This window comes from Oncorhynchus clarkii, chromosome 18, assembly GCF_045791955.1.
Source record: "Oncorhynchus clarkii lewisi isolate Uvic-CL-2024 chromosome 18, UVic_Ocla_1.0, whole genome shotgun sequence".
Classification (NCBI taxonomy): domain Eukaryota; kingdom Metazoa; phylum Chordata; class Actinopteri; order Salmoniformes; family Salmonidae; genus Oncorhynchus; species Oncorhynchus clarkii.
Window position 1 is genome coordinate 26857786 of NC_092164.1, and position 15521 is coordinate 26873306.

At 47.8% G+C, this 15521-nt stretch overlaps 1 protein-coding gene across 2 annotated transcripts in view; it reads right to left on the minus strand.

Annotated features, from left to right (window-relative positions):
• The window catches only part of LOC139373284 (neuropilin-2-like), a 69716-nt gene that overhangs the window by 13020 nt on the left and 41175 nt on the right, over positions 1–15521 (minus strand). For both annotated transcript variants that reach the window (XM_071113619.1, XM_071113620.1), the window contains exons 9-12: positions 14123–14472; positions 13811–13955; positions 2431–2511; positions 2111–2272 (exon numbers count right to left, since the gene is read on the minus strand). In XM_071113619.1, coding sequence (XP_070969720.1) covers positions 2111–2272; positions 2431–2511; positions 13811–13955; positions 14123–14472 — 738 coding nt within the window. The remainder of the gene's footprint in view (positions 1–2110; positions 2273–2430; positions 2512–13810; positions 13956–14122; positions 14473–15521) is intronic.

Here is a 15521-nt window from a genome sequence, read left to right on the forward strand (position 1 = left end):
TTGTCGTGGAGGGAACTAAATCATTTATTTGATTATATTAAACGTTTAGACCACCTGTAGGACAGCAATCAGCATCCATAATGTAAATGCAGATAACTCACTTGTAATGAATTTAACACTTTATCAAGGGAATGTACACTCTACAATTTGTACATAACTTAAATCTGGGAGACGACTGAAGTTTGTATTGTATGTGAGAGGGAGAGAAAGCATGAGTACATTCAAGTGTGCATTCTACTGTGCAGTATGTGCATGTGTGTGTAGCCACCCTAATAGTCTGTCACGATGACAGCCCCCCTCTGCTCTCTAGTGTGTGTGCCACATCAGTGTGTGTGTGTTTGTAAGGAGCCCTCCCATGCAGCACTATACAGCACTGTCTATCGCTGTGCGTCTATCTGTGTGTGAGTGTGTGCGTGCGCGAGTGTGTGACTGCATGGGTGTGTGTGACTGTGTGTAGGAGTGTGTGTGCGCGAGGGTGTGCATGCGTCCGTACGTCTGCGTGTGTGTATGTGTGGGTCTTCACCACACAGAAAACATCCCCACTTTATCAAACTGATCTTCATGCGTTCGCAGAGGCCCCCCTCTCCCTACACCTCGGGTGAACCCGGCGTCTCTGAACGCTCCCCCCATTGTTCCGCAGCTTGTTCAGCAGACAGCTCATAATCGAGAGGGGCGCGTTCACGTGATATGATGCAACAGCATTATTAATCCATTTTCTCAGCAGTCTCCTGCAGCGAGCGAAGACAAAGAGATCTCAATCTACAAACACAGGCCTCGTTATCGACGCCGCAGGCACCACGCGTTGATATGCTTCGCCGCTAGTTCTCCGGCTGTTATGTTTTCACATTTTAGAGAGAGAGAGATCAAGAGGTTACTGGGTCTGAGTTTTCTGGGTCACGAGAGAGATAAAGGAAGGGAGGGAGGGAGAGAGGGGGAGGGAGAGAGAGAAAGAGGGGGGAGCGTGGGACAGTGAGATAGAGATATAGAGAGAAAGGGAGAATGAGAGAGAAAGGGAGAATGAGAAAGGGAGAATGAGAGAGAGAGAGAGAGAGAAAGGGAGAATGAGAGAGAGAGAGAGAGATAACCTCTCTCTTAGGCTAACCACGAACAGAGCGATGCGATTGGGTGATTTGGCTACAATCCTCGACCTACATACCCAGGGATTCCCCGATCTATAGCCCAGGTGACATCAGAGATTCCGAACCCCTTTGAGCGCGAGCAGGTCCTGAGACTCCCCCTTTTAATTCTTCACAGCTGCAGCTTGTTAAATATTTCATGGGCCCCCATAAGAAATATATCAAAACCAATGAATTTTAAAACAAGGTCAGGATAACAATCCCTTTAACCCTCATTTGCCGGAGTCCGAAATGGCCCCCTGTTCCCTATTATAGTGCACTACTTTTGACCAGTACCCATAGGACCGGCTCATAGGGACCTGGTCAAAAGTAGTGCACTATATAGGGAACAGGATGCCATTTATAGCACGGTCAGTGTAAGAAAACCTCAAAGAAAAACTCCAAACTGCTCATATCTTTAATTAATATGCCAAAAGCTTCACTCTTTTTTGATCTGGGGGCATGTATAAAGGGGACTTAGTAATTGCTCTAAGAACATGGAAGGGTACATAGGGAGCCAGAGATTTGCCTGCAAGGTAATCGAGGGGCAGGAATACACGGCTGGGAATATGGTTTTCCTGTTTTCTTCCCTCTAGAATCTCTTGCCTCTGTAGTTAATAAGTGCTACTGGTTCTTAACTTTTTCCTGCCCAGAACGCTCCCGGAACAATCCGTTAGCGTCACAGAGTTGTAGCGCAGTCACATAGAGCAGAGTGGATGAGTTACACGTTATAAGTGTGTGCGTGTGTGTGTGTGTAGGTCTGTGTGGTTGTGTGTGTAAGTCACAAAATCAGCTTCGGCTGGGGCTCAAACAGAGTTTTTGTACATCCACATGTTTACGAACACCAAACAAGTACTTCACTGCATATCAAGCTAAATTAGCCCAAGTGGCTATCTAACCTCTTTCTTGCCTTCTGAACATGGTTGTTGTGAACCACCATTGCCAACCCTGACTTATGGGGGGAAGCTGGCTGTGCTATGCTCAGGGAGACTCACCGGTGGGGGGCAGAGCGAGATCCAGGCTGGGGCCCTGGGCTGGGGCTTTGGAGCTGCTGTGGAGGGACCAATGGAGAGGGGCGCTGAGGTCGTGAGTCCAGCCACACAGACCCTGCTCAAGGTCACACACACCACCCATTGACGGAGGGGAGGAGCTAGCTCCTGGAGAGAAAGGGTGGGAGAGGGACAGAGAAAGACACAGAGAGAGAGAGAGAGAGAGAGAGAGAGAGAGAGAGAGACATCAACCATCAAACATTCTACAATATTATACAAACATAAAGTTTGCAACATTTCCACACAGTATGCTTATAGACACTCACCTCTGCCCGACCGCTGGGCAGTGCTACTCTCCATTGGACCAGACAAAGTCGGCGTGGCTGTGTCAGCCAGCGTACTGGTTTCTATGGAGGCACAACACATAAGTGTTGTCAGTTACATCCAAGATGCTCAAAATGAAACATACTCAATGAAACAACATCGTATTGTGAATGTGACCACAGCTTTCTGACTAATCAACAGTTTGCCCATGAATACAATTTCTCAATCTCTGCTTCTCACAGAATCTCTGCTTCTCTCAATCTCTGCTTCTCACAGACTGCTTCTCACAGACTAGTGCTTACTCCACACACCTAAATGAGAGTCTGAGGTCATCTCCCTTCCCTCCCTCCCGTCCTCCCTCCCTCCCCCTCCCAGACGAGGTGACAGGCTGATAGCCCAGTCATGTTGTGTCTCTTAGCCCCGACATCTCCCTCCCTCCATGGGTCTCGACCGTCTCCACGGTCTCCACCTCCATCCACAGCCCAGTCAGACCAGTGGCTGGGGCCCTGTCAGGACAGGCCAGACACCACTGTCTCCATGGGGGATGAATGGGCCTAGCTAGTTCACCCTCGAATGGATGATCACACACGGATGCATGCGAGTGCGAGTGCACACACACACACACACACTCCTTCCAGCAGCACATGGTCTACAGACTGCATTAGGAATGTTATCGGCGATAAGTGGCCATTCTATTGGGACCAGATGGGACAACCCTGGCTCCGTTATGCAATGACAGACGGAAAGGTTTGGGTCATCTCTGCATTCTAACCACAATCTAACCAAGGTCCTAATCATATTATCATACACCCATGGCCCCATATATCGCATCATGGGAATTTGTGGAAACTCTGTTCCAGGCTCCGTTCCAAAAGTTTGGGAACCACTGCCTCAGAGTATACTTGTGCTTTCTGATCATGTCTATGTAAAAATCTGTATCCATTTTTTTCCCCCCAAGCATTCATACTTTCCCCAAGATGTCCTTTAGGAGAGTGCAATGACTGGAGAGACACACCAAACTCGAACATCTGGAAAGCAAGACTACTAGTGCAGAATCTGGATGCATCTGCAGTCCAAAGACATAGCTGCTAGATAATAGCTACATCAGTGTAATGATGCTTCCTGGGCATGGCTAGCACCGTTAGCGTTGAGCGGGCGTTTGAGAAGCACAGACGACAACAAACATGGAGGGAAGTTGATTACGTTGTCCATATTAGGACAGATTGAAACGATTCCTGCTGGGACAGAGGCTGTCCTAATATGGACACCATAGTTGATTGATCCCTTTGACATTTTACCGTGACACAACTGCTTGTGAGGAAAAAATGAAACGGATGAAATGAATGAAACGTACACAGCCGGACGTCTGGCGCTGTGGAAAAACACAGCTAAAATAGCGCTACATGAAAGAATAGTGCCCAGCTGTTGAGGTCTCTGACTGCGTGACATTAGCCTAACGTTAATGTCACACCCTTTACTGAGGCAATTAGTTGGCCGATCAGATTTTAATCACCAAGGAGCTATGGGGACCCCACCGGAAATACGTTAACCCCCTACTCCTCCCTAACCTTTTTCACATCCGAGGACAGTGTATCCTGTTATTTTATCCCCCTTAGCACAAGCCATTCGTACAAGCCGTTGCATCTCCGTGCTTTCAAAGGTCAGGCCTTGTCACAGTGGAAACAGATTGACCTTTGTGGGGTGTGACAGGGGTGTGTGTGTGTGTGTGTCTCTCTGTGTCTGCGTGTATGACAGAGGTGTCAGGGGTAACGGGAGAGAGACGAGGAGCTATGACCTGCCTGCCTCTCCCCGAGGGCTCTCCACTCCTTGACATGTGTGAGGACACAGCTACAGAGCTGCGTCGAGAGGCCGGCCTTTATACAGTATCACTGTTCCTTTCTCCTTGCGCAGAAGGCCTCCTCGTGCAGGAGGGCCTCCTCGTGCAGCAGAAGCAGGAGAAGGACTAGCCGTGCAGGGAGAGGATCCCCTCATTCAGGAGAAGGCCTCCTTATACAGGTAGAGTGTCCCCTCATGCATCAGAAGGCCTCCTCATGCAGGGAGAGGGACCCTCGTGCAGGAACAGCCCCTGTGATTTGTCACATGCACCGAATACAACAGCTGTAGACCTTACAGTGAAATGCTTACTTACAAGCCCTAAAATAACAATAGGGAGGCTATATACAGGGGGTACCGGTACAGAGTCAATGTGCAGTCGAGGAGAATGAGGCCTGCACCTCAGACCGGAAAGGAGTACAGGGCCCATTTGTACAGTATCAAGTGTCTTATAGTAGGAAAACTGTTTTTTTAGGATCGACTCAGCCCTCTATCTATGTTATGTCATCTACTGTGATCTAAAAACGCAAAACCGATCCTAAATCAGAAGTCCTACACTGAGACGCTTGATACAAACGGCACCAGGGGAACTGTCATGTTTCAGAGAATACAGTGAACAGCGCTCCACCCCTTCCCTTTGCTCACTGTTCTCCCCCCTACTCCGCTCCTTCTCTTCTGGAAAACAGCCATAGCTCTCGCTGAACAATCTGACTCAACAAAATTTGAGCAAGAAAAAAATGTCAATTATGTAAAGAGCCTCTGTAAAACTCACAAACACACACACACACCCGCCCGCCCACACATTAAACCAGCGCAATTGTCAAACGCACGTTCCTTTGCAAGTTCGACCTGTTAAAGCCGGCGCTCTTCTATTTTCAAACCCTGGATTGGTAATTTACCTGTTTTTTGAGCTTGCTTGTGCTGAGGTGGGAGGGGTGTTAATATTTTAGCTGTGTCCTTAAAAACGTGCGCCAAAGTGCCAATTTCAGGCAGCGCTCGTGAGGATATTTAAGACCAACCAAAAACTGGTTTTAGCAATAAGACAGCAGAAGTGCAGCCTTTCCAGCCATGACGTACAGTACCCATATGCACATGGAACAAGAGAACAAGAGATAGACACAAAAACGCTTTTTCCCCCCATTTATTTGTATTATTATTAAAAACCAAGCATAGTCTCCCCTGCAGTCAATGAAGGCAGGTTTTTTTTTGTCCTGCCCAATGCATTTTTTTGTCCTGCCCAATGCATTTTTTTGTCCTGCCCAATGCATTTTTTTGTCCTGCCCAATGCATTTTTTTGTCCTGCCCAATGCATTTTTTTGTCCTGCTCAATGCATTTTTTTGTCCTGCCCAATGCATTTTTTTGTCCTGCTCAATGCATTTTTTTGTCCTGCCCAATGCATTTTTTTGTCCTGCTCAATGCATTTTTTTGTCCTGCCCAATGCATTTTTTTGTCCTGCTCAATGCATTTTTTTGTCCTGCCCAATACATTTTTTTGTCCTGCCCAATGCATTTTTTTGTCCTGCTCAATGCGTTTTTTTGTCCTGCTCAATGCATTTTTTTGTCCTGCTCAATGCATTTTTTTGTCCTGCTCAATGCATTTTTTTGTCCTGCCCAATGCGTTTTTTTGTCCTGCCCAATGCATTTTTTTGTCCTGCCCAATGCATGCAATGCGTTTTTTTGTTGCTCAATGCATTTTTTTGTCCTGCTCAATGCATTTTTTTGTCCTGCCCAATGCATTTTTTTGTCCTGCTCAATGCATTTTTTTGTCCTGCCCAATGCATTTTTTTGTCCTGCCCAATGCATTTTTTTGTCCTGCTCAATGCGTTTTTTTGTCCTGCTCAATGCATTTTTTTGTCCTGCTCAATGCATTTTTTTGTCCTGCCCAATGCATTTTTTTGTCCTGCTCAATGCATTTTTTTGTCCTGCCCAATGCATTTTTTTGTCCTGCTCAATGCATTTTTTTGTCCTGCCCAATGCATTTTTTTGTCCTGCTCAATCCATCCGCTCACTTTGAAATAAATCTTAAATCACCAAAGCTTTATTAAAACATCAAGTTTGGGAGCAGCAAAAACAGTGAGCAGACATCCCCTTTCTATCTATGTACTATTATACATTATCTTAGCCAGCTCCTGTTATTGTTTTGGATGTGCTCAATGCATTTTTTTGTCCTGCTCAATGCATTTTTTTGTCCTGCTCAATGCTGGAAAGATAGATTATATAACGGATATATTATATATAGGTTCCTGTAACAATAGGTTGTTTTCTGTTTAGTTTGATTAAAAAACAAGCCCTTATAGGCTTACCTTACCCTACTATAACGAAAGCTGGTTCAACAGCAATGTGTCTGGTGTCTTTCTTATCCTGGCCATGCATTAGCCAAAACGGCTATCCATAAAAGGTTTCCAAATGTTTTTTTAAATTTTTGTTATTTAACCTTTATTTAACTAGGCAAGTCAGTTAAGAACAAAATCTTATTTTCAATGTCGGCCTACATTGCTATTTCGTTGTAGTAAGGGTAGCCTACACTGGCTTGTTTTTTAATCAAACAAAACAGAAAACAAGCAATTGTTACATGAACCTTCGGATTATATAATCTATCTTTCCATGATGGGCATATAGCCTGCGTGGACGGTTAACTGCCTTGTTCAGGGGCAGAATAACAGATTGTCAGCTCGGGGATTTGATCCAGCAACCTTTCAGTTAATGGCCCAACGTTTTAACCGCTAGGCTACCTGCCGCCCCTGAAATGTTTCACTCTTAGTCGTCATCGTTTGCATTATACCCAATTCACATAGGCCTACCTGCAGTGCACAGGCAACTCTATTCGGCTGGTATACGTCCCCATTCCAAAGAGCACATCTTGTCCAGTTAGCAAAGACGCACTCCTCCAAACATATTCAACTGATTCAGTCCTATAACGCCATATCAACGGTAGGCCCAGGCTACATGTGGCTTATTGAGAACGTGCCTCACACGTACAAGACAATTCACAGGAGCCTAGTATTACTATTTATTTGAAGTGCGATGCGTAAAGGCCTTTATTCATTGACGCCAATTACAACAATTATGACTGTCAACACTCCAAACATATTGAGCAAACACCAGCTGTTTTTTTTTGTGTTTTTTTACTGTGCTATTACTCATTACTGGAGCCTATACTATTCAATCCACAATGGACTCGGAATAATAATACTCCGTGCCACCAGCCTAATTGTAGTCGATGACAACGCAACCTGAGGCAACAGCATGCAGGATTAAGCCATGAAATGTGTTGACAGGCCAATTTATTTATTCATCAAAACCCAGAATGTCATTAATATTTGTCATAAATTCATAATTAATAGACATGATTTTAAAAAATCGGCCCAAAAATCTGTCCAACTTTTTTGTGAGGTGTATACTTTTGTTTCATAGTAGATTTGTTTAAGATTACAGAGAAGCACTCTGTGTGACCCTAATTTAGCCCACTGCAGTAAAAGGTTAAAATAGAGCCCAATATGTCCTTGAAGATTGTAAAACAAAGCCTAAGAGAAACCTCCGAAGTTGATCTTGAAAGAAGGCAGAAAGAGATATCCAGGCAGAGTGTGTGTGTGTGTGTGTGTGTGTGTGTGTGTGTGTGTGTGTGTGTGTGCATAAGTGTGTATATGTGTGTGAGGTGTGTGTGTGTGTGTGTGTGTGTGTGTGTGTGTGTGTGTGTGTGTGTGTGTGTGTGTGTGTGTGTGTGTGTGTGTGTGTGTGTGTGTGTGTGTGTGTGTGTATGTGTGTGTGTGTAAGTGTGTATGTGTGTGTGAGGTGTGTGTGTGTGTGTGCATAATGTGTGTGTGTGTGTGTGTGTGTGTGTGTGTGTGTGTGTGTGTGTGTGTGTGTGTGTGTGTGTGTGTGTGTATGTGTGTGTGTGTGTGTGTGTGTGTGTATGTGTGTGAGGTGTGTGTGTAAGAAATGAGACCAAAGAGCCTGGAATGGACAGCAGAAACCAGAGAGGGGGAGTGTGTGATGAGAAACAGCAGAGGAGAGTGGAGGAAATAAGAAGAACAAAAACATTTACAGACCCACGCACTATGCCTAAGGGTGGGAACAGAGAGAGGAGAGAACAGAGCCATGTGTGGGATTTAACAGTGAGAGAGAGAGAGACAGAGAGACAGAGAGAGACAGAAAGAGACAGATTGACAGAGAGAGGAGAGAACAGAGCCATGTGTGGGATTTAACAGTGAGAGAGAGAGAGACAGAGAGACAGAGAGAGAGAGATACAGAGCGAGGAGAGAAAGAGAGAGAATAAGAGCGAGAATGAGAAAGAGAGGTGGTGGGAGAAAAAAGGAGGGGTGACAAAAGATTTACAATCCTCCCTCCTGTGTTACGAGGCATAGCACTCCAACCCTCCCGCACTGTGAACACTTGTGGACCAAATGCTCTGTTGAACACCAGTGTGGTGTTAAACTACTCCATCTCTCTGGGATGTCCTCCATGTCCAATAAAGAGGAGCCTGTGACGGATTGCTTTAACACGGGGCTTTCACCTGGTCTCAAATGTCTTTTACATGTGGCAGGGTTAACACCGGGATGGCTGTGGCCTCAAGGTGAAGGGTTGCCGGTTTGAATCCCAGGGCCTGTGTGTAGACCCCACTGGGGACAGCAGCAGGAAGCGATGGGGCGAGGAGGAAGTGACATAGGACAGCAAGGAGAGAGAGATGTAGGGAGGGGAGGAATGCAGCTCATTTGTCAGTCAGTCATGTAGGCCAATCATGGGTGTGGTACTGAGGGTCCCTAACAAAGGGCACTAGCCTGTTATTCTGACGGAGAGAGAGCGTGTGTGTGTTTGTGTCCTCTTGTTCTATGTTAACGGAGGATTCTGGTCTTGTTTCTCCTCTCTAATGGCATAGTGAGTGAGTCAGAGAGGAGTGGGATGAAATATTAAGAGGTCCACATCCTCCTTACACCACCGAACAGGGCTGTGTTCCTTACGCACAGACGCACACGCACACATGCACGCATACACACAAGCTCTCCCCTAACACTGATTACAGTGTGTAGGTGTAGGTGTTGAGAATTCAGCGCAGACGTCCTGTGTAGGCCCATTAGGAGCCATTATAGTGTCTGTCTGTGTGTGTTTATGCGTATGTGTTGAACATCCTAGTCAGGGTGGGAACAGAGAGAGGGGCCTAGAACCAGCTCAGGGGTGTGTGTGTGTGTGTGTGTGTGTGTGTGTGTGTGTGTGTGTGTGTGTGTGTGTGTGTGTGTGTGTGTGTGTGTGTGTGTGTGTGTGTGTGTGTGTACTGTATGCTTGCAGTGAGGGTGTGTGTGTTTGTGTGACAGGTGGAGCCGAAGTGTTGTGTTGTGTGTGTGTGTGTGTGTGTGTGTGTGTGTGTGTGTGTGTGTGTGTGTGTGTGTGTGTGTGTGTGTGTGTGTGTGTATATGCGTGTGTGTGCGTGCGTGTAGGTGTTGAGCCCACTGTCTGGTGCTGTAGCTCAGGTGTCCTGGTGCTGTAGCTCAGGTGTCCCCAGTGGGAGTAGTGAGCAGTGAGAGGCCAGATGTGTCTACTACCTCACATCTGGATAGCAGACCATACAGATGTGTCTAGGTTACCTTTTCTCCCCCTCTTTCCCCCAGCTGTGCCTTGTCTCCTCCTAACTACCCATTCACCCCGTTTCCCACCTGTTCCCTTTTTCCCTCTGATTAGGCCCCTATATCTCTCTCTGTTTTTGTTCCTGTCCTTGTCGGATTCTTGTTTGTTGTGTTTCTACCTCACATCTGCGATAGCAGACCATACAGTGTGTGCGTGCATGGTACCCTTGGGACAGATTGCTCAAAACCCGTCCAACCCTTTCTCCACTCCCTGTAACTTTAACCTTCACTCTTTCCAAGACTCCCCTGATTTTTCCACTTCCACTTGCTTTCCAACTCCCTAATCGTGTATCCAGTAGACTCACAGATGATATATAGTACGCGCACGCCCACACACTTTTTAAAAATATACCCAAACCGTTCAAATGTTTGGGGTCACTTAGAATAGTCCTTGATTTTGAAAGAAAAGCTTGTTTTTTGTCCATTAAAATAACATCAGATTGATCAGAAATACAGTGTAGATATTGTTCATGTTGTAAATGACTATTGTAGCTGTTTTTGTCAAGAAGAAGGACGGGTCTCTGCGCCCCTGCATAGATTATCGAGGGCTGAATGACATAACAGTTAAGAATCGTTATCCGCTTCCTCTTATGTCTTCAGCCTTCGAGATCCTGCAGGGAGCCAGGTTTTTCACTAAGTTGGACCTTCGTAACGCTTACCATCTCGTGCGCATCAGGGAGGTGGACGAGTGGAAGACGGCGTTTAACACTCCGTTAGGGCACTTTGAATACCGGGTTCTTCCTTTCGGCCTCGCTAACGCTCCAGCTGTCTTTCAGGCATTAGTCAATGATGTCCTGAGAGACATGCTGAACATCTTTGTTTTCGTTTACCTTGACGATATCCTGATTTTTTCACCGTCACTCCAGATTCATCTTCAGCACGTTCGACGTGTCCTCCAGCGCCTTTTAGAGAATTGTCTTTTTGTGAAGGCTGAGAAGTGCACTTTTCATGCCTCCTCCGTCACATTTCTCGGTTCTGTTATTTCCGCTGAAGGCATTAAGATGGATCCCGCTAAGGTCCAAGCTGTCATTGATTGGCCCGCTCCTAAGTCACGCGTCGAGCTGCAGCGCTTTCTCGGCTTCGCGAACTTCTATCGTCGTTTCATCCGTAATTTCGGTCAGGTGGCAGCTCCTCTCACAGCCCTTACTTCTGTCAAGACGTGCTTTAAGTGGTCCGTTTCCGCCCAGGGAGCTTTTGATCTCCTCAAGAATCGTTTTACATCCGCTCCTATCCTTGTTACACCTGACGTCTCTAGACAGTTCGTTGTCGAGGTTGACGCGTCAGAGGTGGGCGTGGGAGCCATTCTTTCTCAGCGCTCCCTCTCTGACGACAAGGTCCACCCATGCGCGTATTTTTCTCATCGCCTGTCCCCGTCGGAACGTAACTATGATGTGGGAAACCGCGAACTGCTCGCCATCCGGTTAGCCCTAGGCGAATGGCGACAGTGGTTGGAGGGGGCGACCGTTCCTTTTGTCGTTTGGACTGACCATAGGAACCTTGAGTACATCCGTTCTGCCAAACGACTTAATGCGCGTCAGGCGCGTTGGGCGCTGTTTTTCGCTCGTTTCGAGTTCGTGATTTCTTATCGTCCGGGCTCTAAGAACACCAAGCCTGATGCTTTATCTCGTCTCTTCAGTTCTTCAGTAGCCTCCACTGACCCCGAGGGGATTCTCCCTGAGGGGCGTGTTGTCGGGTTGACTGTCTGGGGAATTGAGAGGCAGGTAAAGCAAGCGCTCACTCACACTCCGTCGCCGCGCGCTTGTCCTAGGAACCTTCTTTTCGTTCCCGTTCCTACTCGTCTGGCCGTTCTTCAGTGGGCTCACTCTGCCAAGTTAGCCGGCCACCCTGGCGTTCGGGGTACGCTTGCTTCCATTCGCCAGCGTTTTTGGTGGCCCACCCGGGAGCATGACACGCGTCGTTTCGTGGCTGCTTGTTCGGTCTGCGCGCAGACTAAGTCCGGTAACTCTCCTCCTGCCGGCCGTCTCAGGCCGCTTCCCATTCCCTCTCGACCGTGGTCTCACATCGCCTTAGATTTTGTCACCGGACTGCCTTCGTCAGCGGGGAAGACTGTTATTCTTACGGTTGTCGATAGGTTCTCTAAGGCGGCTCATTTCATTCCCCTTGCTAAGCTTCCTTCTGCTAAAGAGACGGCACAAATCATCATCGAGAATGTTTTCAGAATTCATGGCCTTCCGTCAGACGTCGTTTCGGACAGAGGTCCGCAATTCACGTCTCAATTTTGGAGGGAGTTTTGCCGTTTGATTGGGGCTTCCGTCAGTCTCTCTTCCGGCTTTCACCCCCAGTCTAACGGTCAAGCAGAACGGGCCAATCAGACTATTGGTCGCATCTTACGCAGTCTTTCTTTTCGCAACCCTGCGTCTTGGTCAGAACAGCTCCCCTGGGCAGAATACGCCCACAACTCGCTTCCTTCGTCTGCGACCGGGCTATCTCCTTTTCAGAGTAGCCTCGGGTACCAGCCTCCGCTGTTCTCATCTCAGTTCGCCGAGTCCAGCGTCCCCTCCGCTCAGGCTTTTGTCCAACGTTGCGAGCGCACCTGGAAGAGGGTCAGGTCTGCACTTTGCCGTTATAGGACGCAGACTGTGAGGGCTGCTAATAAGCGTAGAACTAAGAGTCCTAGATATTGTCGCGGTCAGAGAGTTTGGCTCTCCACTCAGAACCTTCCCCTTAAGACGGCTTCTCGCAAGTTGACCCCGCGGTTCATTGGTCCGTTCCGTATTTCTCGGGTCATTAATCCTGTCGCAGTTCGACTTCTTCTTCCGCGATACCTTCGTCGCGTCCACCCGGTCTTCCATGTCTCCTGTATTAAGCCCGTTCTTCGCGCCCCCGCTCGTCTTCCCCCCCCCCCCCCCCATCCTTGTCGAGGGCGCACCCATCTACAGGGTCCGCAGGATTTTGGACATGCGTCCTCGGGGCCGTGGTCACCAGTACCTCGTTGATTGGGAGGGGTACGGTCCTGAGGAGAGGAGTTGGGTTCCCTCTCGGGACGTGCTGGACCGTGCGCTGATCGAGGATTTCCTCCGTTGCCGCCAGGTTTCCTCCTCGAGTGCGCCAGGAGGCGCTCGGTGAGTGGGGGGGTACTGTCATGTATTGTCATGTTGTGTGTTTCTGTCCTTTCCCTTCACCCTGTCTCCCTCTGCTGGTCGTTGTTAGGTTACCTTTTCTCCCCCTCTTTCCCCCAGCTGTGCCTTGTCTCCTCCTAACTACCCATTCACCCCGTTTCCCACCTGTTCCCTTTTTCCCTCTGATTAGGCCCCTATATCTCTCTCTGTTTTTGTTCCTGTCCTTGTCGGATTCTTGTTTGTTGTGTTTCATGCCTGAGCCAGACTATCGTCATGTTTGCTGTAACCTTGTCCTGTCCTGTCGGAATCTGCCGGTCTATCTGAGCCTACCTATGTTTGGTTATTAAAGAAGCTCTGTTTAAGTTAGTTCGCTTTTGGGTCCTCATTCACTCACCGTAACAGAAACAGCTGATTAAAGAAGCAATAAAACTGGCCATCTTTAGACTAGTTGAGTATCTGGAGCATCAGCATTTGTGGGTTCGATTACAGGCTCAAAATGGCCAGAAACAAACACCTTTCTTCTGAAACTCGTCAGTCTATTCTTGTTCAGAGAAATGAAGGCTATTCCATGCGAGAAATTGCCAAGAAACTGAAGATCTCATACAACGCTCTGTACTACTCCCTTCACAGAACAGTGCAAACTGGCTCTAACCAGAATAGAGGACATTTCTAAAGTGACCCCAAACTTTTGAACGGTAGTGTATATTTGTAGGATATTTTGGCAGTTATGAAATGACAGAGAGGAGAAACAGATTGAATGTTTGGAGCGGGGATGGAACCCCGGTCTCTGGTGGCGAGAGGAGTGTGCATGTGTCTAAGCTGAGAATGTTAATAGAATTCCACGGGCTTACCTGGCACGTCACAGCCCAATATTTCTACTCTCATCCCGATCCCGGCAGGAGACCACCTCTCTGGATAGATCCTGATGAACTGGGCCAGGGTCTCCTCAAAACGCCGTAGCTCAGGGGTGTCGTAGTGGGTATTCCCCTCAAATATCTGCAACACACACACAGAAATAAAGCAGAAATATTGAAATGTACTGTGGCAAAACTCTTTATGTAGATTATTTAAATGAGTATAATCACACTTTACACTGACACGCACGCACACACAACCCCAACATCACCCCCACCCCTACACATGTCCCCCTCCCCCACACCCACCTTGGGCAGGCTGGTCTTGCTGTCCATAACGAACCCCCAGTCCTTCCCGTCTAGACTGTGAGCCACGCGGTACTTCCTCACAAAGGCCCTGTTGTCCGTATTACTTGTCCCCTCTCCGCCCCTCGCCCCCTGGGTAATAATCCCCCCGACAGTCTTGGGGACACCCAGGTCCACTTGGAGCCACTCCTCCCCAGCCAGGGGTTGAGCGGGGCCGGGGAACCAGCCTGAGTGGCTGCCCACCAGGCGGGCATTCCCAGGGGACCACAGCATGTCTCGAGCTGACGAGGCTGAGATCTGGGCGTCGGGGAGCAGGCCAGAGAGGAGGCCCTGCATCTCTGAACACGGAGCATCTGAAGTTAGGGAAGAAGATGGGTGGGGAGAGGGATGGGGAAGGGAGGGGGAGTGGGAAGGGAAATTATTCATCAAAATCCCCTTTATTGGGTAAATGTCATACATTACACAAAACTATCACATTTCAACCCTCACATATTATCTGTAAAAGAAGCAATGAGAGAGAAGGAGGAAGAGAAGGGGAGGGGTTACAGGAGTTGAAAGAGGAGGAAGAGAGAGAGATGGAACTAGGAGAGAGAAGAAAGAAAGATTGAGGGAGAATGGTAGAGAGAGAGAGAAAGAGGACGGTAGAGGAGATTAGCGAGGAAGAGACCGAGGGAGAAACAGGGGAGAGAAGACCAGACATAAGACGAGACAGGGGGAGTGAGACCGAGAGAGGAGAGAGAGAGAGGAGGAGAAGAGAGGAGAGCATTAGTAGGGTTGACGGTTTAAGAGCACACAGATCAAAGTTTCATGCTGTTATCTCACAGCACTAGCGATGAATGTAAATTATGGATAAATGGCAACAGAAATGCATGTGTGTGTGTGTGTGTGTGACTGTGTGTGTGACTGTGTGTATCGACGTGAGGTCATCGTGCTTGTCTTCAAGTGACTATGTGTGTACCTGAACGGTGAGAGCCAGTCTAACATGTACTTGCAATACCAGCTAATGAGTGGTACTCTCTCTCCCCCTGTGAATCACAGTTCAAGATTTACAAGTGAACAAGAGTGTCATGAATGATTGATTGTGACCCATTCTTGTGACATACTGCATCTGCGAGATTGTAGGGGGTTGAGAGAAAGTAGGTTGATATCCTGAAGTCAAAAAAACAGTTTAAAGGGCAGGAGAGGGAGAGGAAGAGGAAGAGGGAGAGGGAAAAGGGGAGAGACAGAGAATTACTCAGAGGTAGAGAAAGGCTATTGATAGAGAGAATTGGAGTAGGTGGAGAGGGAGCGAGAGAGGGAGAAAGAGTGAAAAGCAAGAACAGGGTATGGAATGAGAGAGAAAATGAAAGTGAGAGAAAAGAATGATTACGAGGGAGACCTTTAGGAGAAGGAGGAAGGAGAG